Source organism: Prunus dulcis, chromosome 7 (genome assembly GCF_902201215.1).
Source record: "Prunus dulcis chromosome 7, ALMONDv2, whole genome shotgun sequence".
Lineage (NCBI taxonomy): Eukaryota > Viridiplantae > Streptophyta > Magnoliopsida > Rosales > Rosaceae > Prunus > Prunus dulcis.
In genome coordinates this window covers 20,577,231-20,602,529 of record NC_047656.1, presented here as the reverse complement: position 1 = coordinate 20,602,529, position 25,299 = coordinate 20,577,231, and the positions used below count along the sequence as shown (strand labels likewise).

At 38.4% G+C, this 25,299-nt stretch overlaps 6 protein-coding genes across 11 annotated transcripts; 3 read left to right on the top strand and 3 right to left on the bottom strand.

The window, feature by feature from the left end:
• Positions 1-458: 458 nt before the first annotated feature.
• On the bottom strand, positions 459-4,496 carry LOC117634307 (glycerophosphodiester phosphodiesterase GDPDL7-like). The gene is made up of 10 exons (XM_034368355.1): positions 4,330-4,496; positions 3,898-4,050; positions 3,244-3,540; positions 3,042-3,151; positions 2,412-2,913; positions 2,244-2,285; positions 1,864-2,145; positions 1,618-1,760; positions 1,034-1,517; positions 459-945 (listed from the first exon to the last, which is right to left on the bottom strand). Exons 2-10 carry the CDS (start codon positions 4,037-4,039, stop codon positions 599-601), a joined length of 2,349 nt encoding a protein of 782 aa, XP_034224246.1. The 5' UTR covers positions 4,040-4,050; positions 4,330-4,496; the 3' UTR covers positions 459-598.
• A 2,097-nt stretch (positions 4,497-6,593) lies between these two features.
• Positions 6,594-9,774, top strand: LOC117634314 (VAMP-like protein YKT61). Its single transcript, XM_034368370.1, has 6 exons — positions 6,594-7,000; positions 7,606-7,703; positions 7,942-8,046; positions 8,205-8,270; positions 8,620-8,706; positions 9,425-9,774. Exons 1-6 carry the CDS (start codon positions 6,808-6,810, stop codon positions 9,473-9,475), a joined length of 600 nt encoding a protein of 199 aa, XP_034224261.1. The 5' UTR covers positions 6,594-6,807; the 3' UTR covers positions 9,476-9,774.
• A 407-nt stretch (positions 9,775-10,181) lies between these two features.
• LOC117634315 (temperature-induced lipocalin-1) lies at positions 10,182-11,377 on the bottom strand. Its single transcript, XM_034368371.1, has 2 exons — positions 10,731-11,377; positions 10,182-10,617 (listed from the first exon to the last, which is right to left on the bottom strand). Exons 1-2 carry the CDS (start codon positions 11,100-11,102, stop codon positions 10,432-10,434), a joined length of 558 nt encoding a protein of 185 aa, XP_034224262.1. The 5' UTR covers positions 11,103-11,377; the 3' UTR covers positions 10,182-10,431.
• A 600-nt stretch (positions 11,378-11,977) lies between these two features.
• LOC117634316 lies at positions 11,978-14,120 on the top strand. The gene is made up of 3 exons (XM_034368372.1): positions 11,978-12,420; positions 13,291-13,314; positions 13,533-14,120. The coding sequence occupies exons 1-3, from the start codon at positions 12,228-12,230 to the stop codon at positions 13,832-13,834; spliced, it is 519 nt and encodes a 172-aa protein (XP_034224263.1). The 5' UTR covers positions 11,978-12,227; the 3' UTR covers positions 13,835-14,120.
• Positions 14,121-14,825: 705 nt separating this feature from the next.
• Positions 14,826-18,562, top strand: LOC117634309 (calmodulin-binding protein 60 E-like). 4 transcript variants are annotated; one of them, XM_034368360.1, is made up of 8 exons: positions 14,826-15,148; positions 15,213-15,381; positions 15,518-15,593; positions 15,999-16,057; positions 16,284-16,777; positions 17,124-17,284; positions 17,366-17,569; positions 17,656-18,562. In XM_034368360.1, exons 2-8 carry the CDS (start codon positions 15,218-15,220, stop codon positions 18,379-18,381), a joined length of 1,884 nt encoding a protein of 627 aa, XP_034224251.1. In that variant the 5' UTR covers positions 14,826-15,148; positions 15,213-15,217; the 3' UTR covers positions 18,382-18,562. The 4 variants fall into 4 exon arrangements, with proteins under 4 accessions (XP_034224251.1, XP_034224250.1, XP_034224252.1 ...); XM_034368359.1 differs by having other exon boundaries at positions 14,826-15,381; XM_034368361.1 differs by having other exon boundaries at positions 14,829-15,324.
• Positions 18,563-18,793: 231 nt separating this feature from the next.
• Positions 18,794-23,265, bottom strand: LOC117634308 (two-component response regulator ARR12). Of its 3 annotated transcripts, XM_034368356.1 has the most exons (6): positions 22,866-23,265; positions 22,327-22,479; positions 21,669-22,073; positions 21,493-21,569; positions 19,883-21,145; positions 18,794-19,198 (listed from the first exon to the last, which is right to left on the bottom strand). In XM_034368356.1, the coding sequence occupies exons 1-6, from the start codon at positions 23,011-23,013 to the stop codon at positions 19,154-19,156; spliced, it is 2,091 nt and encodes a 696-aa protein (XP_034224247.1). In that variant the 5' UTR covers positions 23,014-23,265; the 3' UTR covers positions 18,794-19,153. The 3 variants fall into 3 exon arrangements, with proteins under 3 accessions (XP_034224247.1, XP_034224248.1, XP_034224249.1); XM_034368357.1 differs by lacking the exon at positions 22,327-22,479; XM_034368358.1 differs by lacking the exon at positions 22,866-23,265 and having other exon boundaries at positions 22,400-22,479.
• Positions 23,266-25,299: the final 2,034 nt, after the last annotated feature.

The following is a 25,299-nucleotide window of genomic DNA, read 5'->3' as shown; positions in this document are numbered from 1 at the left end:
CGTGGAAATGGTGACCCGGTTTCCTTGGCGGGGCGACCCGGTTGATCTGTTGATGAAAATGACTATTCTGTCCTTTCATCCACAGGTAGCGCCCGTGGTCGCAGCCATGGAAGGCTGCGTTTCCTTCCTCTTTTGTCTGAAAAAAGGCGAATCTGAGCCTCGTTGTCTCTTCATTGATTTCCATATTTGATCGAATATTATTGTTTTTCCCCTGTTTTTATTTTTATTTTTAAATTTTGCTTGGAAAATTAAGAGCGAGCGACCCATAACCCTTGGTAGAAGTTTATACCTTTTACCATGTTAAATGCTCAACCTGATCCAATGATGTAATAAAATTTTGACCTTTACTTGAGATCAAGTTGATCTTAATAAGGGTAAGGGATATGGTTAATGAAAAAAATCAGATTAGTGTTGTTGGTTTGAGTTGATTGACTGGTAGGTATGAATTGAATGGAATCTTGAAAACAACATAATTGAATTGATATAAATTTAACTAGTCAGAATAAATCTGTCTAATTTGCGATATTTACTATACTATATAAATTATGCAAGTATATTACAGACTCACGTAATCTTAGAAGCTCAAGGCCAAGGTTACTTAATTTGCCAGCAAAGCGAGAACCACTATGGCAACTAAGGGAAGACAAAGATTGGCAGCATTTGCGAAAGCACTTGACTTTTCAGGAGATCCAGGAGCAGGTGTCGATTTGGAGCCGGAATCAGTTGAATCAGAGCTGCTGCTGGAGGGTGGTGGGCTGGTGTCGCTTTTCTTCACCACTTCAGGAAGGGGGGGGTCAGCGACATTGGAAGCTTGAAGAGCTGGGCTTGGGGCTTGTGCTGGTGACAATGCCTCGGGGACTACCAAACCCAGCAAAGAACCAGGTTCCACTGGTAAAATGGGATATGGGATATTGGCTTTGGGGTCCATATCATTACATGGGCACCCTGCAAGTTCATGTCAAAACTTGTTGTGAGGGTGGTTTTATTAGGTAACTAAACAGAAAAATAACACTACTATACCAATAATACTTACTCATATATTTGTTAGCAGTTGCTGGGAAATCGGTGACGATGCCATCAACTTGGTAGTCTAGAGCATATGATGCAATCTCTATGATGGGGTCGGAGAAATAATCAAACATGAGACTGACGAACTCATTCTTCAGCCAATGGACATACACTGAGATGTTTGCGGCCTTCATTTCCTTGACAACGTTCGTTTTCCCCGAAATGAAGTAATCACTGATTTTGACAATGGAATCTTTGGTGACAGTTACTGCGTCTGCAAACTTCTTGATCTCATCAACGGATGCCTTGGTTGCATCACTTATTTTCTCCTTAATGTTGAGCACCCTTCTGTATGTTTTCACATCTTTGAACTTGGACAGCACTGAAGTGTCATCTGATTTGATCAACACTTGCTGAGTGGATTGCTTGTCAAATGTGGCATTGCTCAAGGCAGAGGTTACAGTTTTCACAATGTCCAGACCTGCCTTTGATGCTAGGTACGCAGCATTCTGACAATTCATCCCACAACATCGTTAACTTTGAGCAAAAATGAATATATAATAAGAAGAGTTTGAGAATCAAAATGACTGAAACTATTAAAAGTCTTGCCTCAATGTTGATCAAGATTCCAGCAACTGCCTTTGTCTTAGAAAACTCCAGGAAGTCAGAGAGGGTCACCAGTTTGCCCACGTCCTTGTTAGCTGGGTTTCTATATACTTTTTCCTTAGTTCCGTACGGGCTTTGTATTTGAGCTGAAATAAAAAGAGCCAAGATGAACCGTTAACGGGATGGGGTGGGATTTTCAGAAGCTTGCTACTTACTAGCAATATCAGATTTTGAAGTAAAGAAGCTTACGTTTCAAGCTCTGAATCTCATGCCATGAGAGCTGGAATGAGAAGACTCCAGCTTCTGCTTGAAGTTCAGGGATAGTCTCACTCTTGGTCATGAACTGAGATAATGCATTAGTGCCTGAGTTGAGGTCTATGGTATCTAAGCAGAAGGCAACTCCATCACTTGACAGTTGAACTGAGCAATCTATTATGTCAGCCCCATCATCTACTGCTTGCTTATAAGCAAGGTCTGTGCAGCCAGGATAGGTCCCACTTGCTCCATTTCTTGTTATGATCAAAGGAAGTCCTGCAAAGTCAAAAATTCTATAAGAAACTTCCTAACAACAATATTACAGGATTCACAACACAACTGTTGGCGTACAAAAGTTACTAGAATATTCTTACCTTTTTTAGGCTTGGTACCATTATTGTTCTGTGCAAAGCATGCTGCACCAGGAAAGCATTGGCAGGTTAATTGGGGTAGAAATCCAACATTTGTTTTGTGAAATGAATGTCTCTGTCAAGTAGGTGCTATTAAATTGAATGAAAGATAAGTAAAGGCTGATATCTCACCGATGGTTTCGGATGCGGTAGGAGGGAAATCTGTAAGCACCCCATCAACAGAAAAGTTTGGCTGATCTACAAACTGCAGGTACTCAGCTGTTGGATCAAAACTGTAATTATAAGGGAGCACGATGTCATTTGCGAAACCAGAAGCATGTACTTCTAGCCCTTGTTTGTGAGCCTCAGTCACGAGTGTAGTGGCAGCCTCCAAATAGTTGTTCTTATTGACCGGCCATATGTATTCTTTTGGGACAAGGATTCCAGCGGCAACTGACTTGATCATCTCAAGATTCTTCACAAGTGCGCTGTACTTTTGTTTGGTTGTGGGTTCAGTTTCTTCAGGATCTAGGAACTGGAAGATGAGCTTTGTCCTCCCTTTGTTCACTTTTGCACTTACGGTTTTCAAGAAACCAATCTCAGGAGATGAGATATAATTCATAGACGGAAATCTGATTACCTTTTCAACAAATGATGCCATACTGATTTTGTGTTGGCTATAAAATGTATCATACTGTATGCCACAGACAGCAAACCAAACACCAAAACCATTTATTATGAAAATGAAAATGATATATGACTGATGAAGAACATCTCTACAAAAATAACTCATTGGTGGTATAGAAAGGGGTACGGAGATACCGGAACGTTCAGCCAGAATTTGTCTGGTTTAATTCCTAAAGCATCCTCAACAGTAGCTATTGGCAGAACACCATCGAAGTAACTTGGTCGGGAAAAAATGTTTTGAGTCACTGTAAAAGAATTGAACAACACAAGAAAACGAAGCATCATTACTAGTCACCTTAACCCATAAATGTTGTTGTCTACTTGATTAGTAACTTACGTGATACATTGTTTAACAGCTGATCAGCTGTAAAATCCAAAGCAAACCAGCCGCGAATATCCTTCCCATTCACATTGTAAGTCTTTTGGTCTTTAGGGTAGAACATAGATATAGTTGTTGTATTATCAAGCAGAATGTTCGACAGGCATATTCCAACGCTATCTTTCGTTAACTGCAGATTGCAGAAGAAAGCGTACCCTGGCAAACTTTGAGACTTTGCCATGTCAATCGCATAGGTGCTGGATTCAGGAAAAAGTCCCGAAAACCCGCCACGAGCTATAACGAGGGGCTCTTGTCCTGCAGGTAAAATCATGAGTTGCAGAAAGTCATTACACTGACTTGATACTAGTTATAGTTAACATAGAAGTCAAAGACGTTTAGACATTCCTGCAAATGTTGAAGAAACCTTGTTGTTTCCTCTCATAATTCGGTTCAGTTAATATCAAGTTATCAGATTATTTCTTGAGATTGGCCTTATTCACTTAAATGAAACTTCTGAGAAGCCCAATTTCTTGCCCTTTTTTTTTTCTTTTTTCTTTTTTGCAGAGTAGATCAACTTTTGGTTGAAGAATTCTTTTATTGATTTTGTTTTCGTTTTCGTTTTGAAATGGCCAATTCGTTAGCTCCAAATAGTAAACAAAAAGGGGTTATTACCATTTAAAGTCAGCCATTTCTTCGTTGGAGACCCCGCAGGGGCCTTCTGTCCTGCATTTGGTGCTTCCGCTGTTGCATTTGGTGCTTTCGCTGCTAAAGTTGCGTGGATCAACAAGGATATGAAAAGCAAACACCTGATCATCTCTTCTGACTCTGTTGCAGATTCCAACAGTCAGTTTATCAAATGCAGAACATAATAGGAAAAACAAAACAAGGAGAAAGAGATTGTCGAATATGTGTGTTTATATGTTCACATTTTTCCTAATTGAATTCGTAGGTGAGAATTCATATCATCAAACAGAACAAAAAAATATTTATTGTCTTAATTAAAGGTTAGAGAATGCCTCAAACAGATGATCTATTCTTAACATAAACAACATTGAAAGAAGAAAAAAAAGAAGAGAAAATTAGAAGAAACCCAAAAGAACTTACTTCTGGAGGAATCAGGCACTCCCTGTCAAGTTTCTTGAAAACTATCAAGGGAATGTGATGGAGAAGAAAAAGAAGTGGTGGTAAGAGGGGGGGGGCAAAGGGAAAAAAAAAAGGTGTGAGATGATGAATTTAATTTACCCCCAAAGGCATCAACAAAAGCCTTAAGCCCAATAGGGGCTCTTCTTTCCTTTTTTACCAATTTACTCCGCACAGATTTCTCGCATTAATAGCAGCCCAGGAATAACTATTAAAGGAGAACCGTTTTTAGTTTTTGGGTCAATTCCTGTATTTACTATTTTTGTAGACTGATGGAGTTGGCTTTGTATTTCTTTCGCGGGAAACCAGGCATCTGTAACCTTAAAAGCCTTAACGGTTTTTTGAAACCCCCGCTTTTCTATAATTAGGCGTTTCAGACACGGTTTGCATGAATTCCAGTTCCAGATATTCTACTGCTGCTTCACTATTGTTTGAGAAGTTTGTTATAAAACCAAATTGAATTCATTCATTCATAATGCCATAATGGTTAAGATCTAACGGGAGTAATCTTCAATAGGATAACCAGTTACACCTAACGCTGTCTTTCACAATTATCAAATTGCGTGTAGAAAAACTTGGTTTGCTATTTTTGGCGAATAACGATATGACATGTGAAAAAGTTATCACACGTATCATAGCGTTATTGGCCGGAAATAGCAAAACAATGTTATCCCGTTTTCATACAAGTGTGTTATCGATCATGTGAGCAACAACAATATGGACCTTTAATTAACAAATATATAAGAGCATAAGTCAAAATTAAGGGAATTATTTTTTTCAAATTTGAGTCCTCTTAACAGGATTACTGTCATTGTCTAACTACAAGTACTAAACCTTCATATACAGGCGAACCATGAGTTGTTGACAGTAGGGCACCTTAGACAAGTCAAGTATCTTTTTTCTTTTTGAGAGTCTAACTTGTCACAAAACTCTATTTCATTAGTTTGTTTCATTTCATATTTCAATAATAACTCATTATAATATTTATAGGAAATTTGAGAGAGAGAGAGAGAGAGAGAGAGAGAGAGAGAGAGAGAGAGAGAGAGAGAGAGAAGAACACGTGTTAAGGGATGAAAGAGAGTTTTAAAAAAAAAAATTATTCTCCATAATAAGTGAGAAAAGAATAAAGAGGGATATGAGATTCATGTTTTGAGAGCAATTTTGTAACTAGACTCCATTAAGTATATATATATATATAAAATAACAAATGAGAAACAAGGGAATTGGTGTGGGAGGAGGCATGTGCCCCTCTTAGGCCCAATGTGCTTCTGATCTTGTATCAATGTTACTTATATTTTCAATGTTGTACTAGGTTTGCGATTTAAATTCCTCTTAATTGATTTAAAAAATAGCTATAAAGAATTTACTATCAAGATAAAGCAGTCACACTTGTAAATAACTATATACATTATATACACTTCTAATGTAAAATGTGTAAGATCTCACATTAATCAACGGAGATGGGGTGATGTGCCTTATATGTGCACACCCGCATCCATCTAGCACGAGGCTTTTTGGGAGTTCACTGGCTTCGGAGTCGTAGGAACTCTGAAGTTAAGCGAGTTAGGGGCTAGAGCAATCCCAGGATGGGTGACTCACTGGGAAGTTGCTCGTGAGTTCCCAGAAACAAAACCGTGAGGGCAGAGAGGGGGGCTCAAAGCGGACAATATCGTGTTACGGCGGAGCCGATCTCGGGATGTGACAAAATGTAACGAAGATTAGCATTTCTCATAAAGAGAAAGTAATAGTCTAAATTGTTAGAGAGATGGATTCTCGCTCAGACTACCATGGTCTTATAAGAGTTTGAATTTAAGATCACTAGTCTACAAGTTAATACTATTTTTTAATGGACTAGACCCGTTAACCATAAAGAGATAATCTTTAGATGAGCATAAGGAATTCAAAATTTTATAAAAGCATATGGAATTTAAATTTCTAAAAAGCATAAGGAATTAAAAATTGTTGGCCATGGGAATAAGGAATTGATTTAAAGGCGGTCCAAATGAGTTGGATTTTATATGGAGCATGGTGTAGGGAGCAAAGCAAAAGTATAAGGCATACATATTATAAATTTAAATTTGAATTTTTTTAATACATTCTTATAGTGTTTATTTTTTTTTTAATAAAGTATATTTTCTAAAAAAATAAATAATTTAGGGGTTTGTTTGAGGAAAAGGATAAGGCTTATATTAAGTCATACAAGTGCACGGCGATGCCGACCTAATTGCACCGTATCCAAAGATTCTTTAAATGCACTGGATCCCTACCCGTTTCTTGCTAGAACACAATTCTTTACTTTCCCTTTCTTCACCTCTCCACGATCCGAATCCCCAAATCAAACACCAGACTTCAGACTCTCTGTGACAAGAAGCCTCCGAACCCCAATAGATCTTTTATACAGAGTAACAGAGGGACGGAGAATCAGAGAAACAGAGAAGAAAGATGAAGATCACGGCCTTGCTGGTCCTCAAGTGCAACCCGGACGAATCCGACCCGATCATTCTGGCCAACGCCTCCGATACCAGTCACTTCGGCTACTTCCAGAGGTCCAGCGTCAAGGAGTTCATCGTCTTCGTCGGTCGCACCGTTGCCAAACGGACCCCATCCGGACAACGTCAGTCCGTCAAGCATGAAGGTCCGTTATTTCTTTCGGTTCGGGTCCCCTATTTTTCGTGGATCCCCCTTGCAGTCACTTTTGTTTTCAACTCTTTAGGTGTTCTATGCGCTATATACGATATTAATAATTTTTCCCAATTTGATGAAAGCTCTGATCATTCTAACTTGCGTTTTAAATCCTTAGCTGATTAATCTGGTTTGATTTGGGATCTCGGTTTTCCGGAGTTTTCAACTCTCTTGTCTTTGTGTGATATTGTTTGTTTGTATATTTTTTCCCCGGATTTAGGGTTACAGAATTTTGTTGCAATTGCAAATTTCGGGTTTTCTGTAAACTTTTGTGGTGATTATAGAATTTGAGGCTTGAATTTGCATTGCCCCAATTTCATTCGGCATCAGATGCAATTGTTTATTGGAGCTTGTTGGCACGTTTTTATTAGAAATTTCTGTAAATAAGGTTACTAAAACATAGGGCACAGATTGTCTCGCTCTCAGGGTTATTACTGTTATAATTTTGAATGTGTTTCTTAGACGCTCATTTAAGTTCTTGTTCCTCTTGTTTATCTTTTGTCGGAGTTTCAGTATGCTTTTATAAACTATGAATTTCTTTGTGTTGTTTCTTCATAGAGTATAAAGTGCATGCTTACAACAGCAATGGTCTTTGTGCGCTGGGCTTTATGGATGACCACTATCCTGTCCGAAGTGCATTTTCTTTGCTCAACCAGGTAACACAATGTGTACCTTTTCTAGGAGCATAAGTGTATTCATACATTGAATAATCCCTTCATTTGCCATACCTTGCTTCCCATATTTTTGTGATGTCTAGTTGCTTCAGCTTAAGTGGTACCCTAGTGAGAAATTGGTTTTTGCATAATTGGTTTCATGGAGTACCTTAAATATAGTGCTCCAAGCTTGTTTCATGTTTGTCTCATCAAATATCTGATTGATTCCTGCGATTGGCAGGTGCTAGATGAATATCAGAAAAAATTTGGTGATTCTTGGAGGACTGCACAACAGGACAGCACACAAACATGGCCCTATTTGGGTGAGGCCCTGACCAAGTTCCAGGTGTGTCTGTTAATCTGTTTTTGCCCTTGTTTGTTTATCTGGAGTCATAAGGCAACATATGGTTAATCAAGATTATGTTTTCTGATTCGACAAAACAGATGAAGTTTCATGAGTTATAACTGAAGCTACTTTCTTCTTTCTTTATTTTCAATTTTCAGGACCCTGCAGAGGCTGATAAGTTGTTGAAAATTCAGAGGGAATTAGATGAAACAAAAATTATCCTTGTGAGTATAGTGCACTATTTCAGTTACATTTTGTTCAACATATTTTTGTCGTGTCTGTTTTTATAAACTTTTTATTGGTGGATTCAGTACGTCTGTTTGTTTGTTGTAAATATTCTTTTGCATTTAAGTGGAACCTCCAACTTGGCATATTTGTTTTGTTTAGTGATGGCCAAAAGAAGATCTTCAACTGAATACCCTCATGGGCCTTATCTGCTGAAATTTTTTCCTGAAATGAGTTGGAGATATCTTTTGTGTTATAAATTTATCTTTGTTCAGTATATGCCGTTGCTTATTGGTCATCTCCTACATTTCTCACCCGGCTTATTTGTTGTTTCTTTCCTTGGTTCAGCATAAGACCATTGATAGCGTGCTTGCACGAGGTGAGAGACTTGACAGTTTAGTTGAGAAGAGTTCAGATCTTAGTGCAGCATCGCAGGTACAGACAATTATTGTGAACGACTCTGAATTTGCCACTGCACACTCTCACATAGTACATTTGATCTTCATATGTGTGTAAGCCCGTGTCATGTTAATTACCTATAATTTGAAATGTGATGTCAAGGGCTTTGGGATCTTTCAATATCAAGATAAGTTGATAGAACACAACTTTTTGGTGTGTCTAGGTGTGAGATAATGCAATATGTTATTTTGCCTGCCACAAATATTATGGTGTTAAATAGCACTTATGATGAGATACACTGCCGATCATGGGAAGGCATCATTGTTTAAAATGACTTGTTGCCTGGCTTTCTAAACGTGTTGCAGTGCTTGAACAAGGGTTATGTTACCTTAGTTGAGTCTAGAAAAGCAATGTCAAGTTTTCACTGTACAATATTTAACATTGGAAAAAATACCATTATTGCCCAATGACATGATGCTAGGAAGATCCCACTTAATTTTGCCTTAGTTTGAAGATTAGGTTCATGTATTATAATTTGTTTTTGCCAATCTGTCTTGGGTGTGGAACACACATATCATGACTGATTACAACCTTTTTTTTCCATTGTTCTTTTTAATTATTTGGCGAGGAAGGGATTATGGATTTGTGATTCCTGATGCAAACAAAAATATGTTAAACCACAATATTTGCCTCTTGAAATTTGGAATTAAAGTTTGTTTTTAATGTGAGAAGATGACGGTGGTTTTTGAAACAGATGTTCTACAAGCAGGCAAAACAGGCCAATCAGTGTTGTACCATATTGTAAGCTTCTGAGGCGAGTAGCAATCCTGCAATGACAATCCCTTGATATGGTGCTGAAGTTGATGGATTACAATTTGACGATTGTAATGTGTTCATAACATTTGTCAATTGTTTGTTTGGTAGAATTGTGTGGATTTTCCTCATTTTCCTAGGTATCAAAGAAGGGAAACCAAATATTTATAGAGGTCTCCTGCTATTATAGTATTAAATATTGTTTCTGTTTGGAAACACGAGTTTGCGCATCTGCCTGGGTGTATGTGATATTCTCATTACAATTTTATAAAATATATGTCATTGCTTTCAGATTTTGGAGGATAGAAAAGAATTCTGAGTTATATCGCACATAAGTGAAAGGTCCAGAATGTTTATGGATGATGAGTTCTCCTACTTGGATGACTGAAAGTCCATTGCAGGACGAGGGCGCTGTTATGATGTTGATTTGGTCGCATTTCAAGTGATCAAGTGATTAAGATCCTGTCAGAATCTCTATATCGACCTCATTTGCCTCGGCTCCACCGAACAAATATCCATGTGACCAGAGAAAGATACGTGTCGACATGGTCCTCCATACGGATAAAATGTTGATAAGAACGAACGGAAAAAGACGACTCTCTCAAGAGATATACCTTCCTTTTTGTCCTCCTACCTTGCAGAAGCTCAAAAAAATCAAACCGACAGAAAATTTTAAGTAAAGAGTGATCTCATCAAAATATCATTCAAAATCCACAGGTAGATCAAACAGAAGGAATTTTTTCAATACTAATAGGCTTCTTCAGAGTTCATCGCATACACACAGAAACAGTCTCGACTCTACAACAAACAACTACTAAAACATACACAAATTAACAAACGATACCCCCTAGTCTTGACTGATGTTGCCAAAAGGGTTTTTAGTGTTTCTTATTACAAATACCTACACATCCTCAAAACTCCAAATATGCTATTGCTATCAGAAACTGTCTACTTTCCCAGGAGGGATTTGAACCACCAGATGCCCTTGGTGTCTTTGGGGCCTTCTTCTCCTTCCGGTGGAGTCTCACTCTGAGGTGTCTTGTGGAGTTTGCTAACATCATATTCCTCATCCTTGGCCCTTTGAACTAGCTGGTTGTAAATTTCATCATCTAGACGAGGCTGCCTGCTTAATATCTGATCAAATTCCCCAACCCCCCCAAAAGCAAAAAGAAGAAAAGTTAAATCCAAATACAGACAAAGCACAACAAATCTCCAAAGGTAATTTTAATAAAATAAAAAAAAATTACCCAAAGGTAATTCCTGCTAGGCTGGCCAATCAAAGCATACTGATAATCCTCATCAATAAACAAAACCCAGTAATCACCAACAACAGGGATGATGGGCAAAAATGGAGGAACGTAGAATTTCACTTTGAGTTTGGCCTCTTCGCTGGAGGGGTCGGCCTTGTATGCAGTGCCCTCTATGGAGCTTCTTTTTCCATCAGACCAAGTCTCATTGAGCACGTTCACAGTCCCATCATCTCTCAGAGTGTAGGTGGCCCTCGTGTTCTCTCCGTTCTTGGGCTGAAACCTTGACGGAAATGAGGCTATCTCGTACCAGCGCCCCATGTACCTCTGCAAATCCAGACCCTTCACCACATCCATGGTTTTCTTCGCCATTGTTTCTTACGGTTTCTAGGTTTCGAGAAAGTGAGTGACCAGAACGGGAGAGTTTTTGGGGGTTTTATTATGTTTGTGGTCTGTTGATAAGGTGTGGAGGTGGCTCCAGCTTAATGGCTTTTGTTTGGGGCAAAAAACTTAAATGAGCGACGTGGGGCTTTCTCGGCCTTACACGTGTAGGGCGTGAATGGTTGAACTTGCCACACATTGCGGTTGGGTTTTGTTTTTCCCTTTCCCCTTCCGGAAATATGGAGGTAGAAATTTCTGTTTTGATTTGAAGACAACATCAAGCTTGGGGTGGAAGAAAAAGCAACTTGCGGTAGTAGCTTGAAAGAAAAGCAAGCTTGCTAAGAAGCATTAAGCTGTCATTGTCATTGCCTTGTGAAACCAAGAATTGTAGATCAAATATCAATATCAAAGGAGGGGGGTTGACACAAAGGGAGTCAAATCTCGAGCCCCAGTCACTTCTTAAATCATGGACCACACATGCGTTGTATCCTTGTAACTGATAAGATCAAGTGATCAATTATCTCCCAAAAAAAGAAAAAAAAGAAAGAAAAAAAAGATCAATCGATAGGATATGTAATTAGTGATCGTTTCTCCATGGAAGATGGAAAGACCTCAACCTTAAGCATGGGCCTGGTTCTGAACACATGCAATTCAACACAAGTTTGGTTTCTGGACTGGGTGAAATAATCTTTCATCATGAAAGTCGGAGAGACTAAAAGCCCACAAAGGAAAAGCTTACAACAGGCCCGCATTATCTAAGTTTTTTTTTTTTAATTTTGGACGAAATCTAAGGTTTTTTTATATAAGAATTAAGAAGTTAAAGAATATGTGTTGCTTTCGTTCACTCATACAGTTACACTAGATCTTGTAATAATTGCTTTGACTAGAGGTTCTTTACCAAACTAAACTTACCACCTCTGCCACTGTATCATTATTTTTCATGATTACAGCTCATTAATGGGGAGCCACTGACTTCTTCAAATTACAGTTTTGCTTTAACAAAACTAGCAGTCATAGATTCCAAGTTAGATCTCGCTTTCCCCAAATACAGTGACACACTAACAAAGGAAAAACAAATCGAGAGAGAGAGAGAGAGAGAGAGAGAGACAGAGAGAGATGTCAAGGCGATCTGCTACTTGTTTGAGATGTTGTTTGGTGGTGTTTGCAGTAGTTTCAGCATTGGGGGTATGTGGTCCGGCCTTGTATTGGAGGTTCAAGAAGAGTATAAGGTTGGGGGATTCTAAAACTTCTTGCCCTACCTGCAACTGTGATTGCCCTCCTCCTTTGTCCCTTCTCAAGATTGCTCCTGGTATCACTCTCCCTCTCCTTTCTCAATATGGGTTTCTTGTCGCTTTGATTTCTGATTTCTTATGTTTCGTTTCTGGGTTCTTTTGAAAGTGTGATTTTTTATTGATTGGAATATGGTTACCCATGTCATCAATTTGGGGTTTAAATCCTTCTTATTGCTAATTTTTGATTTGGAGCTGCCTATGTGTTGGGAATATATGTGGGAAGTGGAACCCAATTCAGGTTTAGATTTACTTTTCTTTTTTTTTCCTTATTGTGTCTGATTTTAAGCTGAATAGAGTGAAATTATAATTTCCCTTTTGATAGGTTTGTGGCATTGATCTGGTGTTATTGTTTTTTTCCCGAGCAGTTCTCTTTTGTTGGGTAATTCTTGTTTGATTGAGTTTTGAGTAAAGTTGAGATCTTGCCTTGTTTTGTCTTTACTTGCACTGTTATACTGTGTCTTTATTCTGTTATACTATGGTGCTTGAAAGGAAATACAGCACTACCTGCATATCATATGTGCACTCTTTAAAATTGCTATGGGGTGTATGAAGTCTTTCTGATCTGAGTTTATGAATCCACAATGCGCTCATTTTGTGGCAACATAAACCAGTTCTGCACTCAGACATTGTTAACCATGTTTCGGATTTTACTCCTGGGAGCTGGAAAGTCTCGTTTCAACATATAATGATTCTCAATTATGCTAGCAATGAGTATTGATTTGTGTATATTGAATCTGGGAAAATCTATTGCTGCTGTTAAACTGCATGCAAAATCTGAGATTTTGCTATCGATTTCCCTATCTTCTTTCAATTATTGTAATCTGAGAGTTCATTTTTACTCCTATAATAACATATGTCATGGTTTGGTTTTTGTTATTCTTTTGCAGGATTGGCCAATCTCTCAGTCACAGGTTAGAATGCATCCTATCGTTCAACTCATTGTGTTATCCTTTTCCTTTATTACATTCATTAGTGTTAGCTTGGCAACAAGGTCAGTAGAACCTGTTAACAAATATTTAATAGCCATTATAAGCTTTCATCCACTGCTTCTGGGAAATGCCTTCCCCAGTTGTTTATTGCGAACTATGTGTAGGTACATGGGTCTGTAATTATTTTTGTTGATGAACAGATTGTGGAAGTAATGACCCAGATCTGAAGCAGGAAATGGAGAAGCAGTTTGTGGACCTTTTAACAGAGGAATTGAAGTTGCAAGAGGCTGTTGCTGCAGAGCACACCCGACACATGAACATCACATTTGCTGAAGCAAAGAGGGTGGCTTCTCAGTACCAGAAAGAAGCAGAAAAGTGCAATGCTGCAACAGAAACTTGTGAGGAGGCAAGAGAGCGTGCTCAGGCATTGTTTATCAAGGAGAGAAAGGTGACTTTGTTGTGGGAAAGACGAGCCCGTCAAATGGGTTGGGAAGGGCTATAGTTTGTAAAACCGGATTGCAAGTTGTTCGGTGCAGTTCAACTACTGATTCGTCTTTCTCTGCGGTATTTATACATACAACCAGGCAAAATTGCATGGATTGTTCCTTCCCCTGTTACAGCAAAAATGATCCCTCTTTTCTCTCTCTCTCTCTCTCTCTCTCTCTCTTCCAAATGTAGTTGTACTTGTATTGCCCACAAATGGCATATAGATATCAGATTTTACTTCATAAACAAAATGTTAAGGATCCCTTTTCCCATTTTACAACAATGAGATGATGTTTACAATCTGCCAGTGCATTAATTCATGCAAGGGTTTTGGTGGCCTCCATAGATCACGGAAAACTGATGTTTGAGAATATGCTAACATGTTTACTAATCCGTAATGGGAATCAAAATAAGGAGTTGAATTCCTATTACAGATTACTCCTGTATGTACATCACATAAATGAATGGAAAAGCAATCTCATCCCAAGTTATATTTTCTTGATGAATAAAGTGGTGTTTGAGAATATACTTGCATATCATATGTCAGCATCAAGTGTTATGACTACTCAAGCCACTCAAGTCATCAATTATATTTGAGCAAACAAAACAAAATCTTGAAGGTGAAGAAATTTTGGACTCGACACAATATGCCAAGAACATGGGTTCCACAGCTATTAGCAAAACCAAAGGAAACCTCAAATTACTTGAACATGTGTTTCGCAGTGAACTCATAAATGGTCTTTTCTGTCGGCGCAGGTGACACTGACAGCCAGCCATTGACTTCCTCATCGATCTTTACGCAAAATCAAGTAATCAACGGCTCTCACTGCCTCACCGCCATTTGTTGCATGATGTTTATCCTTCCACACAACACACACAAAACATAATGATGGTCAAAGGACTGATACATATATAAATATTAATATATAATATATCACAAATCCAAAAGTTGCACCAAATGACGCGGTTCGGACGGACTTTCAACGTTCATGCACTCACAAGGCACATCCAACCCCAGCTGTGAGGCTATGACGTTGAATTATTTTAAGGGGCAATAATATTTTAACATGCAAACCCATTATTATAATCTTTTTTAGATCAAATATAATATAAAAGTAGAAAAGAAAACAATGTAGATCCACCAAAAACTCAACAAATACATCTTTTCAATTAATACCTAGATCAGGGAGGAAAACCAAAAAAAACATAATTGTCGTTTGGGGTCTGAAAGCTTGACGCTTAATAGGTTTTGATTGAGTTCTTCATTCTATGAAGCTTCTGTGACTGTATACGTGGATATACTTTGATCCATCTTGGGTTTCCAAGTTTGGTAAGTATTTTTTAAAGAGTTTTGGCGGCTAGGGTTGGATAAGTTTCTGAAATGGAAAGTTCAGGAAGCATGAGGGTGGAGAAGAGAGGGTATGAAGAGGGCGTGGAATTGGATGATGATGCAGAAGGCGGCCACGCGCCAGAGCCAAAGAAGCAGAGATTGCCCGCTTTGGCAAGGTTTTTATTTCCTACTTTGATATTTGGATTTTATGACTTGTTTCTGCTAATTAAAGGGTAGGTGCTAATTCAATTGTAAGAATGTTTAGGCTGACTTATTTTGCATTTACACTCCCCTGTTGAATCATCTCTATGCAAGCGTTCAATATCATTTTCTTTAAAGACTATTGTTTATACAGTTCATTATTTGCAGTGTAATTGTTGAATCTTTGAAGGTAGATAGCTTGCAAAGACTTTGCTCATCTTTGGAGCCTCTTCTCCGCAGAATTGTGAGTCAGATTGTCACTCTTCGCATATTAGAGTAGAGTTGACGTTGAAACTAGCTGCACTCAGATGATGATCAGTCCCTTCTGGGATAGCAAATCATTGTTTTCTTCCCTTTCCCACCTTTCCAAAACAATGAAATATAGCATTTCATTTTTATTTTTCCTGCAAATTCACTTTCTGCATGGTATGGCTTTCCGTGTGTTTTACTTTTCCCACTAATTTAAACAAAGAAAGCACATTAAGTTGCTAGTATCCTGCCATCGATAATGCCGAAAAAAATCTGTGACACGTAGTATTTCCTGGCTATACTTTCTTCAAAACATGCCTTCAGTCATATGTAAAACCGTGCATTGTTTGCAGTAAGTTAGCATCCTTTTGATCATTCTGAAATTCTTTTTGAGTAACAGGTTAGTGAAGAAGTGGAGCGTGCTTTGACAAAGTTAGACCATGCTGAACTGGCTGGAAGGTTTGTTTCAACCATAGTATTGTCTCCTTGGTTCATTTTGAGAGTCCTAGACTACGGTTCCAATTAGAATTTAAAAATATTTAAAGCAGATGTTATGCTTTCTTCTTCAGATTTTCGTAAATTATCATGTTTTGTTTCTTTCTTTCTCTGTAATGGTGTGTTGGTTGGAAGGTTGGGGTGGGAAGCCGTTTCAAATTCATTGTTTGCACTTTCCAAAATACTGCAGGTCTCCACCACCAAGAATACAGGGCCCAGAAGGAAGAACTCTGCAACTACAATTCAAAACAAGAATGCCTCCTCATCTGTTCACAGGTGCAAAGGTTGAAGGAGAGCAAGGAGCAGCAATTCATGTCGTCTTGCTAGACCACAGCACAGGCACTGTTTTGCAAACAGGGCCTGAATCAGCCGCAAAACTGAATGTTGTGGTGCTGGAAGGTGACTTTAATGAGGAAGCTGATGATATTTGGACCAAAGAACACTTTGAAAACCATGAAGTAAAGGAACGTGAGGGGAAAAGGCCACTTTTGACAGGGGATCTACAAATTACTCTCAAGGAAGGGGTAGGTACTCTTGGAGATCTTACCTTCACTGACAATTCTAGCTGGACAAGGAGCAGGAAATTCAGGCTTGGTGTTAAGATTTCCCCTGGATATTGTGAGGGCATTCGTATTTGTGAGGCTAAAACAGATGCTTTTTCTGTTAAAGATCACAGGGGAGAATGTGAGTTTTCTGAAGTTTGCCATTTTAGCATTTACTTATGATAGAACAGTCTGCAGTACATATGCTAATCAAGTTAGGGGGTCTAGGAGCCACTATGTCTGCCTGGGGCAGAGAGCATAACCCAGTATTAGTTTATCAGACTCAGAATGCATTCCTTTCGTCATTATTAGGATTGATGGCATAAACATCTTGGTCATTTTGGATTCTTGCATATATCTTCCTAACTTGCAGTGTCATACATTTTGGTTAGTGTACCTTGAGTCTGATATGCCGTTATTCCTTTCTATGTATTACAAAATACCTTTAAAGCTTGTCTTAATGAAGTCACTGTTTCTGCCATTTGTAGTGTACAAGAAACACTACCCACCGGCTTTGCATGACGAAGTTTGGAGATTGGATAGAATAGCAAAGGATGGAGCTCTGCACAAAAAACTGATTAAGGCTGAGATTGTAACTGTTGAAGACTTTCTTCGCCTTCTTGTCAAGGACCCACAGAAATTAAGAAGCGTAAGCATCTCTTGCATTTATCTTTAAACACCCTTCTCCCTTGCTTTTCTGGTATTCTTACTTCTAAATTTCAAAATATAGATGCTTGGGAGTGGGATGTCCAATAGGATGTGGGAAAATACAGTGGAGCATGCAAAAACTTGTGTCTTGGGTGGGAAGCTCTATGTTTACTACACTGATCAAACTCACAGCACTGGTGTTGTTTTCAACCATATTTATGAGCTCAGAGGTCTTATTGCTGATGGGCAGTTTCTTCCTTTGGAGTCGCTTACCCACAGTCAGAAGGTTGGATGTTTTTAACTATTGGGAAATGCTGTGATAATTACTTATCTCTTTAAACATAGCTCACCCATTTGGAGCTCTACATGCAGGTTTCAGTGGATTCTCTGGTGAAGAAAGCATATGATAATTGGCATCAAGTCATAGAATATGATGGAAAAGTCTTACACTCTCTTGTCAGCCACAAAAAGGTTACGAAAGCCTCAGCTGCACCTGTGACTCTGGCCGACCACAACAATTATGCTATAGACCACCATTCTGCAGCTACTCAGAATATGCAGCAGTATACCTCTCAATTCGGCGAACAGTTCCAAACAGAAAATAACCACCCATCAGTCCCTCAGTACATTGAATTTCCATTTGTGAGGTCCGATCAAACAGCATTGCTTAAATTTAATAACCCAGAACCAGCAGCATTATCTGGCAGCATGGGTTACATGCCAGTTGGAGGTTCACATTTTTCAGGAGATTGGTCACGGCCAAACAACGGGAGTGGATTGGAAGATTTCGTGGCTGATGAAATCCGTTTCAGGAGTTCAGAGATGTTGGAGAGTGATGACATGCAAAGACTGCTCAAGACATTTAGTATGGGAGTCGGTGTAGGAGCAGGAGCGGGTTTTGGTGCTTCTGATGAGGCTTGTTACAATTACAGTGTACAGTATGAGCCTCAGATAGGCCAGTCATTCAGGAAGGAGCAAGCAAAGAGCTCAGGAAAGGCTGTAGTTGGATGGCTTAAGCTCAAAGCCGCTTTAAGGTGGGGAATATTTATTAGGAAGAGAGCTGCAGAAAGGAGAGCTCAGCTCACCGAGCTAGACTGAATCAAATGCTTAAGTTGGGTCCCTCCTATGTCAACCGCGGCAGCCATCACAGAAATCATTTGTGTTTGTTGATTTGAGATGCTTAATGTTCTATTTGCTTTCAAAAGTGACGCTGAAAAGAGAATGAAAATTAGGAATTTAATTCTATTTTGGAAATTTTCAAGTTATTTTATCTTCTTCATCCAGAACTTGTTATTTGATACTGTAGAGGCAAGGACCACCTGGCAAATGTTATATTTTAGAAACCTCACCATTCCCATGCCAAAACAAGAAAAATAATGGAACCTTTGAGCGTCGCTTTCCATTGCAACCAGAATCTCATTTTCGGGTTCCTTATTAAATGGGCAAGTGCAGATTTGACCAAGTATCAACAAGAAAGGCCCCAAAAACAGTAAGATATTTAACAATCATAAAGCTAAAGAGTCCGTTATTTCATCGTAAATAATTGTAAAAGGAAACAAGGAAGAAAATATGAAAAAATGATATACAGAAAGTTGACAACTTATTATGCCATTAGCCCATTACTCCAAACAGAAGAAAGAACTGAAAAGATGCGAGTTTGCTGTTTGCAACTTGCAAGGACATTAAAGTTGGCAACAGAACATGAGTAGAAGATGGGAAGAAAAACTACACGAGAGAGATGAAGAAATTACATAATGATACAAGTTTCTCATAGAGCAGGAGTAAACTGCGGCGATGCTGCCACCATTATCTCCGGCAGGAATTAGCACTAGTGTAGGCTGATCATATACATGATCCTAGAGACTAAGCATCAAATCCAAAACTCTCCATCCATTAGCATATTCTCGTTTTGTCCCTGTACAACAGTCTTCATATTATATACTGTTGAAGAGGAGGAGAAATAAAAAGTACAAATATACAAGACAGATAAGAGACACTGAAAATAAGGTGTAACAGAAACCAGGTATTCTTTCTATAATGAGATAAATAGTAATTATTCAACTTTCCAAAGCAAACACAAAACAGCACATGTTAATATGGATAGGACACACACTTAAACAAGCACAAAAACGTAATTTAGGTTATATCTCTATATACAGTCTGCATATTTAGACATTCTCCACTCTCCAGCAATTCCTCTACCACATAATGATACAGAGAGAGGAAAAAAAATAAAGGAAAATAGACCAAATCTATTACTACTGAAATAAATGCGCCTTTCAAAATTTGTGCCATGTAAATTACTGCTTATTTAACAGACTTCCATGAATCAAAATAGATACATTATATGCAAGACATAATGCAATGTATAGACTAGACCATATTCAACATCAAATTATAGAGCTTCTACTGTCAAAAATGGGATCTTCTTTTTAACTCCAATATGGCCTATCTTAATCCTTCCTCAACAAAGGAAAAACGATACTGCATACATCAATAAGGATATAACATCTAATACCCACTTCAATATGACTTTGCCAAAATAGGAGAACAAATCAATAATGGAACGGCCTTGTTATAAGCAGTTTTTAAATCATACCCCTTTCATTATCGCACCCATGATATCATTCAACGATTCATAACTATTTTGAACTAAACCATCATGCGACTTTGTTTGCTCCCACAGGTAGTCCTCACTGGGCTTCATCTTTGTTCCCATGGCAGATTTCTCAACCTCACTGAGCTGCATGACAGTTGGAGTGGCCCCATTTAACTGGTCAAATAAAGATGAATTCATCTTTTTACTGCAGACTGCATCACTTTGGTCCAAACTCTGGCTTAGGGGACTCACAATAACATTAGCAGAAACCGTGGGATTTGTGGCACTGAAAGTTAGATTCAAGTTGTGATTGTAATCTCGCTTATGTTCTTCCCACCTTTGCTTTGGTGTGCAATCCATGGTTGGCACAACATCTCCAATCAAGCCTTCTTGGTTCCACACATTTCCTCTTAATTCCTCAGCAGGACCTGGAAGAACACTTAAAGACGAAAAATCATTTGGACTGTTCCCAATTTGAGGCCTAGTAGAAGAAAGACCCAAGTTATTCGCATGCAATTGACCATGATCGAAAGGCTCGCTTATTGGCAAATCATTCGATGGAAACTTAGTTAACTGAACTGCAACCTGCCAACTTTCACTACATCGATTGTCATCCAGAAAATTAGAGGAGATTCCAATGTCAAAAGATTCTGGATTCAATGAAGCCAAACTAAGAGAAGACCGATTTCCAAATACTCCCATACCAAGTGCTTGTTGTGGATTCCTGTGTAATATCAAAGGATTGCTTGAAGCAATGGAATCAGAATGAATTGAGCTAACAGACACACTTGTGTCTGGAAAGCTAGAGGGTACTGAATAACTTGTTGGATCATTATTGGGACTGGACTCTCCAATGTGAGCAGTATGTTTGCCCTGCTGCAATTGATTGAGTTCTAATGATGTTGGAATTGATTCATACAAATTTGGACTTTGGTTTGCAGGCAGAGCTGGCTGGAGCTTTACAAGATTACTAATAGAGTTGCTCAAGTTTTGGGAGTGACCAGGTTGGACCAGACCAGAAGAAGTAATTCCTCGTATGCTCAAACCAGCCGGGGAGTTTAATCTACCAAGCATCCCACCTGGTGTGAATGGTGATAAAGTGGCATTTGAGAGTCTTCGTGATCCAGCTAAGGACCGTAGATCTCCAAATCCATCTAGTGCACCCATGCGCATGTAAGAGGAATCTTTCCCCCCAAAAGCAGCAACCATGCTAGCTTGTTGGGTTGCAGTACTGCTGAGTCTTTTGAGGCAGAGCCTATATTTCTGCAACACAAAGTGAGAGCATAAGCGTGGTTGCAAAACCTAGTTTTCTGACAAGCCCAAAAGAAGTCATAGTGTTAAAATATTAAAGAATAGCTAGAATAGAACATTATCGCAATCACTTCTCTCACTAGAATGATTCTTTGAGTTGTTTCCAGATATTTCATGCTAAGTGTTTGATGGTGATTACAACATCGCATTTATATACGTATATTATTAAATCACATGTATATGAAAATACAGATTATTCCTGGGTCGAAAAAAATATTTGATTTCGAATTCCAGAATTCTTGCAGCAAAGTTACATGGTAGTAAAGTTATTCTAAAAGTAAGGCAAAGGAAATATGTACCTGCAGATGGCTGGCCACATTTTCCCTCGTGAGTCCTTGAACATTCATCAGGTCAAGAATTTTCTTAGGAACAGCCCCTGCATATAAATTAAGGAAGAAGGGGGAAGAAACATTAGTCAAGAGGATAATCTGTATAACAAAAGCAACACATCACTTCTCTGGAGCAGATGACTCACTTTCAAGTCCCAACTGATGTACAGCTGCAACAAACTTTCCGTGCAGCTCTTTCGACCAAACTACCCGAGGCTTCTTTTGGGTGGATGGGTCCTCATTCTCATGTTCATCATCTTCATATTCTTCTTCCTCATCTTCATTTTGGTCCTTTCTTTTTCTATTGAATTTTCCATTCTGATCTGAGCTGCCTGCTGGTGAAACCCCCTGTCCCCCTTCTCCGGTTTCATGGCAAGCCTTGTCTTGACTGGACGACTTGTTTTGGTCCTTGGAGTCGAACTTCTTTCTTCGGATTACATGTTGCCAGATATTCGTGAGCTCTTCCTTTCGAACAGGCTTCAACAAATAGTCACAAGCACCATGGGAGATTCCCTTCATTACAAGCTCTTTATCACTATGTCCTGACAACACTGGGACCATTTTACAACACAAAAATGATGTTAGTAACCAATTCATCTCCCACTTCTTCAACAATCACTATCTACTGCTCAACTTGAAATGGGGCCTAAGCAGGTTTTTTAAGTATTAAAATAAAAGCCAGAAGTGTAACAGATACCAAAGAAAACTCAAATTATTTTTTTCACTTGCACTTAAATCCAATTCTAACAAGACTAAAAAAAGTTGTATTTTATGTCCAAGGATCCAGGATAAGTTCATGCTTACTAATCACAGGTAGGTCCATTTCCAGCCCTAAGAGCTCAAGTAGCTTAAAGCCATCCATGTCTGGCATACTTACATCAGTGATCACCAGGTCAAACCTATTTCTGCTTTCCCTCAACATTAGCAGTGCCTCGACTGCCTGAGTGGTCGTAGTAACTGCAAAAACCAGAAATCACGTAAACGATTCCAGTACCAAACTTGAACCTCTACTGGATTTAAGCGGATATTTTCAGAGCCCATTTAGTAAAACAGTGGAAAGGGCCTGACGAAAACTTGAATAAACAGTTTATGAACAGGAAATTGAGACTTCGCATAGTTTTTCTACCCGAGACTATGCATAGTTTGAGTTTAACAAGCTACTTCTTCTTTTATATCTAGATAAACAAACTAATTCAAAATTAAAGAACGGAATTTACATTATACTTCACAGTCGCGCGCACACGCACACACACACAATTTGTTAGAACAAATTGACTAGAACTTGAAGAAAACTAAATGCAAATTCCTCCAAGGGAAAAACGATACGAGGAGAAGAAACAAACCTTGATACTGGCAATTCTGAAGGAGCCCCTCCAATAATCTGAGACAAATTGGATTGTCGTCAACAGCCAGGACACGCATACCCACCGGGAAACGGTCCATAGCCCCATCCTCACCAACCAAACCTCCCCTCTGGGCCTTCACAGTCATAGTGAATCAACAACTTCAAAGAGCGTGATGAGAAAACAGAGATTAACCAGAAGAAGAAATGGAGACGGATAAATAAAAAATAAAAAAAAACTAAGAGAGTGGCTAGAGAGAGAAAATGTGGGTAGAAGTAAAAGCTGTAGAAACGGACAATGGTGGTGATGGCCAGAAGAACAGAGTGAAGAGTTCAACCCAACAAAACAGAAATCTTTTTAGTATTTTAAGTGAAAGTCTCTCTCTCTCTCTCTTTCAGAATTGTTCGTTCTCTCTCTTCTGCGTCCTTGTCTTCCGCTTTTTCTTCTAAATACAACAGAAAAGCTTTTATCTTTAATGGATTTTATAATACAAAGCTTGTCTTCTCTCAAGCTGTGTCCCTTTTTTTTTAATTAGATAAACTCTTTCCTCTTATCTCATCTCTCTGTTTGTAACATATATATATATGTATATAATGTCCATAACAGGTCAATGGACCCTATCATTTTGGCATTTAATATTTAATCACCAATTCATGAATGTTTTTTTTGGCATCTTGTTCAGTCAAAGTGAAATTTTTGAAATGCATCTTAGGGTTATTACTGGTTTTTGCAGCAGCAACGCCTCTGATAAGTAAGCTTCTAATGGAAATGGCGGGTAAAACGGTCCGTCGGATTTGGGGTATTATTATGGTAAGTCAGAGGACATTCTGTATAGGTTACTTTGACACATCTATACCGAGTGCCCTAATTTCTTGGGCATTTAATGCAAATTATCCTTAAATTTTCTGTTTCTGGTAAATTAATTGTATCTACCCGCAAAAATTCCTAATTGGTTTTTAAAAAACGTGATTATAGCTCTTATTTTACAATGTGTTTCCTCTTTTGAGTATGGCGGGGGCACTATTTTTGTGTTCATAATAAAGGGTGGAGTATAGTTAACGTATAATTGGGTATTATTATTTATTACTTATTACTAGGAGGAGCGTGTATTTCACATTTCCAGAAAGAGAGTCTCAGACTTTGAGCTAAATAAGTGCCAAAAATAGCACACAACCGAAGCCATCTCAGTATGTGTTAGGACGATGCCACGTTTCGGATTCTCATTGGGAGACTGAGTCCTCGGTGGGACCCGGTTTAGATTCCAGGGACCCCTGAAGACCAGAACCAGAACCAGAACCAGAAAGAAATGCAGCCTTCACGAGATACGACACGTCGGTCCCAGGATATGAGAGAGAGAGGGAGAGAGTACATAAATAAATAAATTAGGAAGCAAAATTACATAAGCTCATGTGGGCTCCGCTGCTCACATGGTTGATTTGATGGTTACGGGCCTCTGGCGTTAAAGGTCACGTGACCTCAGAGCAGCTGAGCTCAAGGAGTGGATGTATTCAATTTCCCATTGACTTTATTTATTTAGGGTTTAAATTGGGAAAAGGCTATCATATCATTCACTCAGAAATTAGCAATCAGTAGTAATGAGTATTCGTTATATTAATAATAATAACAATAATGACTAAATGAATGAATTAAATGAATAGCCTCATAATGTGGAATTGATTCATTTCAAACATTTGTTCAATCTCAGTAGAATGCAGCTGCTGCAACAACTGCGACTACATGTAAATGCAATGCGATGTACTAAATTTAAAGCGATTAATCAATTCGAGACTAAAAAAAAGAACAAGAGGTCATGAACATAGCCAAATTGTTTGATACCAACCTTTTTTAATTTTTTAAATATATTTTTTTTTCTAAGAATGCAGCCCAAATTCTTTTATCAGTGATGTGCAATGCAAGAACCACTTGAGAAACATGCTATTTTAATATGGTCTGCCACTTAAAGTACATATATGCTTCCACCTCTCCTAGTTTCCATATGCTACCACTATTGGATTGACCCTTCCTTCATGGTTCAGCTTTAGCATAGTCTAAATAGTAATTATTTATGTCTTATTAGTACTTGAGTGCACAAAACATGCTACAACAACTGATGCAGCAGGCTTATTAAAATCGTTTTGAAGAGAAAAAGTCAAATCAAAGCTAACTAATTATATATATAGGGACATTCTCCGATAAGCATTTAAGTTAAAGATTGGTTATATACTTTTAATTTCTGGCGTTGGATTGCATTTAAAGGACTACCAACACATTTAACGAATGCAATCCAACTGTCAAGATTAGAAATATGTAACAAATCCTTAACATAAAATACTTATATATATATATATATATATATTACAATGAGCTTCTATTGAGGGACATCCTTGTATGGCCCATTTCATATTGTATTTTACTAATCCAAACCATCTATTTT

What these genes read in the sequence shown, in the direction of transcription:
- LOC117634308 (XM_034368356.1), bottom strand. Translation starts at nt 23,013, where the DNA reads ATGACTGTGAAGGCCCAGAGGGGAGGTTTGGTTGGTGAGGATGGGGCT. An exon ending in ATGTGGCCAGCCATCTGCAG is followed by an intron (nt 21,146 to 21,492) that starts GTACATATTTCC and finishes TTTGTGTTGCAG; the next exon opens with AAATATAGGCTCTGCCTCAA. An exon ending in TGGGTGCGATAATGAAAGGG is followed by an intron (nt 19,199 to 19,882) that starts GTATGATTTAAA and finishes ACTGTTGTACAG; the next exon opens with GGACAAAACGAGAATATGCT.
- LOC117634315 (XM_034368371.1), bottom strand. Translation starts at nt 11,102, where the DNA reads ATGGCGAAGAAAACCATGGATGTGGTGAAGGGTCTGGATTTGCAGAGG. An exon ending in CTAGCAGGAATTACCTTTGG is followed by an intron (nt 10,618 to 10,730) that starts GTAATTTTTTTT and finishes GAATTTGATCAG; the next exon opens with ATATTAAGCAGGCAGCCTCG.
- LOC117634309 (XM_034368359.1), top strand. Translation starts at nt 15,200, where the DNA reads ATGGAAAGTTCAGGAAGCATGAGGGTGGAGAAGAGAGGGTATGAAGAG. An exon ending in TTGTTTCTGCTAATTAAAGG is followed by an intron (nt 15,382 to 15,517) that starts GTAGGTGCTAAT and finishes CATTATTTGCAG; the next exon opens with TGTAATTGTTGAATCTTTGA. An exon ending in CGCTTACCCACAGTCAGAAG is followed by an intron (nt 17,570 to 17,655) that starts GTTGGATGTTTT and finishes CTCTACATGCAG; the next exon opens with GTTTCAGTGGATTCTCTGGT.
- LOC117634316 (XM_034368372.1), top strand. Translation starts at nt 12,228, where the DNA reads ATGTCAAGGCGATCTGCTACTTGTTTGAGATGTTGTTTGGTGGTGTTT. An exon ending in CCTTCTCAAGATTGCTCCTG is followed by an intron (nt 12,421 to 13,290) that starts GTATCACTCTCC and finishes ATTCTTTTGCAG; the next exon opens with GATTGGCCAATCTCTCAGTC. An exon ending in GGCCAATCTCTCAGTCACAG is followed by an intron (nt 13,315 to 13,532) that starts GTTAGAATGCAT and finishes GTTGATGAACAG; the next exon opens with ATTGTGGAAGTAATGACCCA.
- LOC117634307 (XM_034368355.1), bottom strand. Translation starts at nt 4,039, where the DNA reads ATGATCAGGTGTTTGCTTTTCATATCCTTGTTGATCCACGCAACTTTA. An exon ending in GCTGTTAAACAATGTATCAC is followed by an intron (nt 3,152 to 3,243) that starts GTAAGTTACTAA and finishes ATTCTTTTACAG; the next exon opens with TGACTCAAAACATTTTTTCC. An exon ending in AACTGCTAACAAATATATGA is followed by an intron (nt 946 to 1,033) that starts GTAAGTATTATT and finishes ATGAACTTGCAG; the next exon opens with GGTGCCCATGTAATGATATG.
- LOC117634314 (XM_034368370.1), top strand. Translation starts at nt 6,808, where the DNA reads ATGAAGATCACGGCCTTGCTGGTCCTCAAGTGCAACCCGGACGAATCC. An exon ending in TCAGTCCGTCAAGCATGAAG is followed by an intron (nt 7,001 to 7,605) that starts GTCCGTTATTTC and finishes GTTTCTTCATAG; the next exon opens with AGTATAAAGTGCATGCTTAC. An exon ending in ATGAAACAAAAATTATCCTT is followed by an intron (nt 8,271 to 8,619) that starts GTGAGTATAGTG and finishes TCCTTGGTTCAG; the next exon opens with CATAAGACCATTGATAGCGT.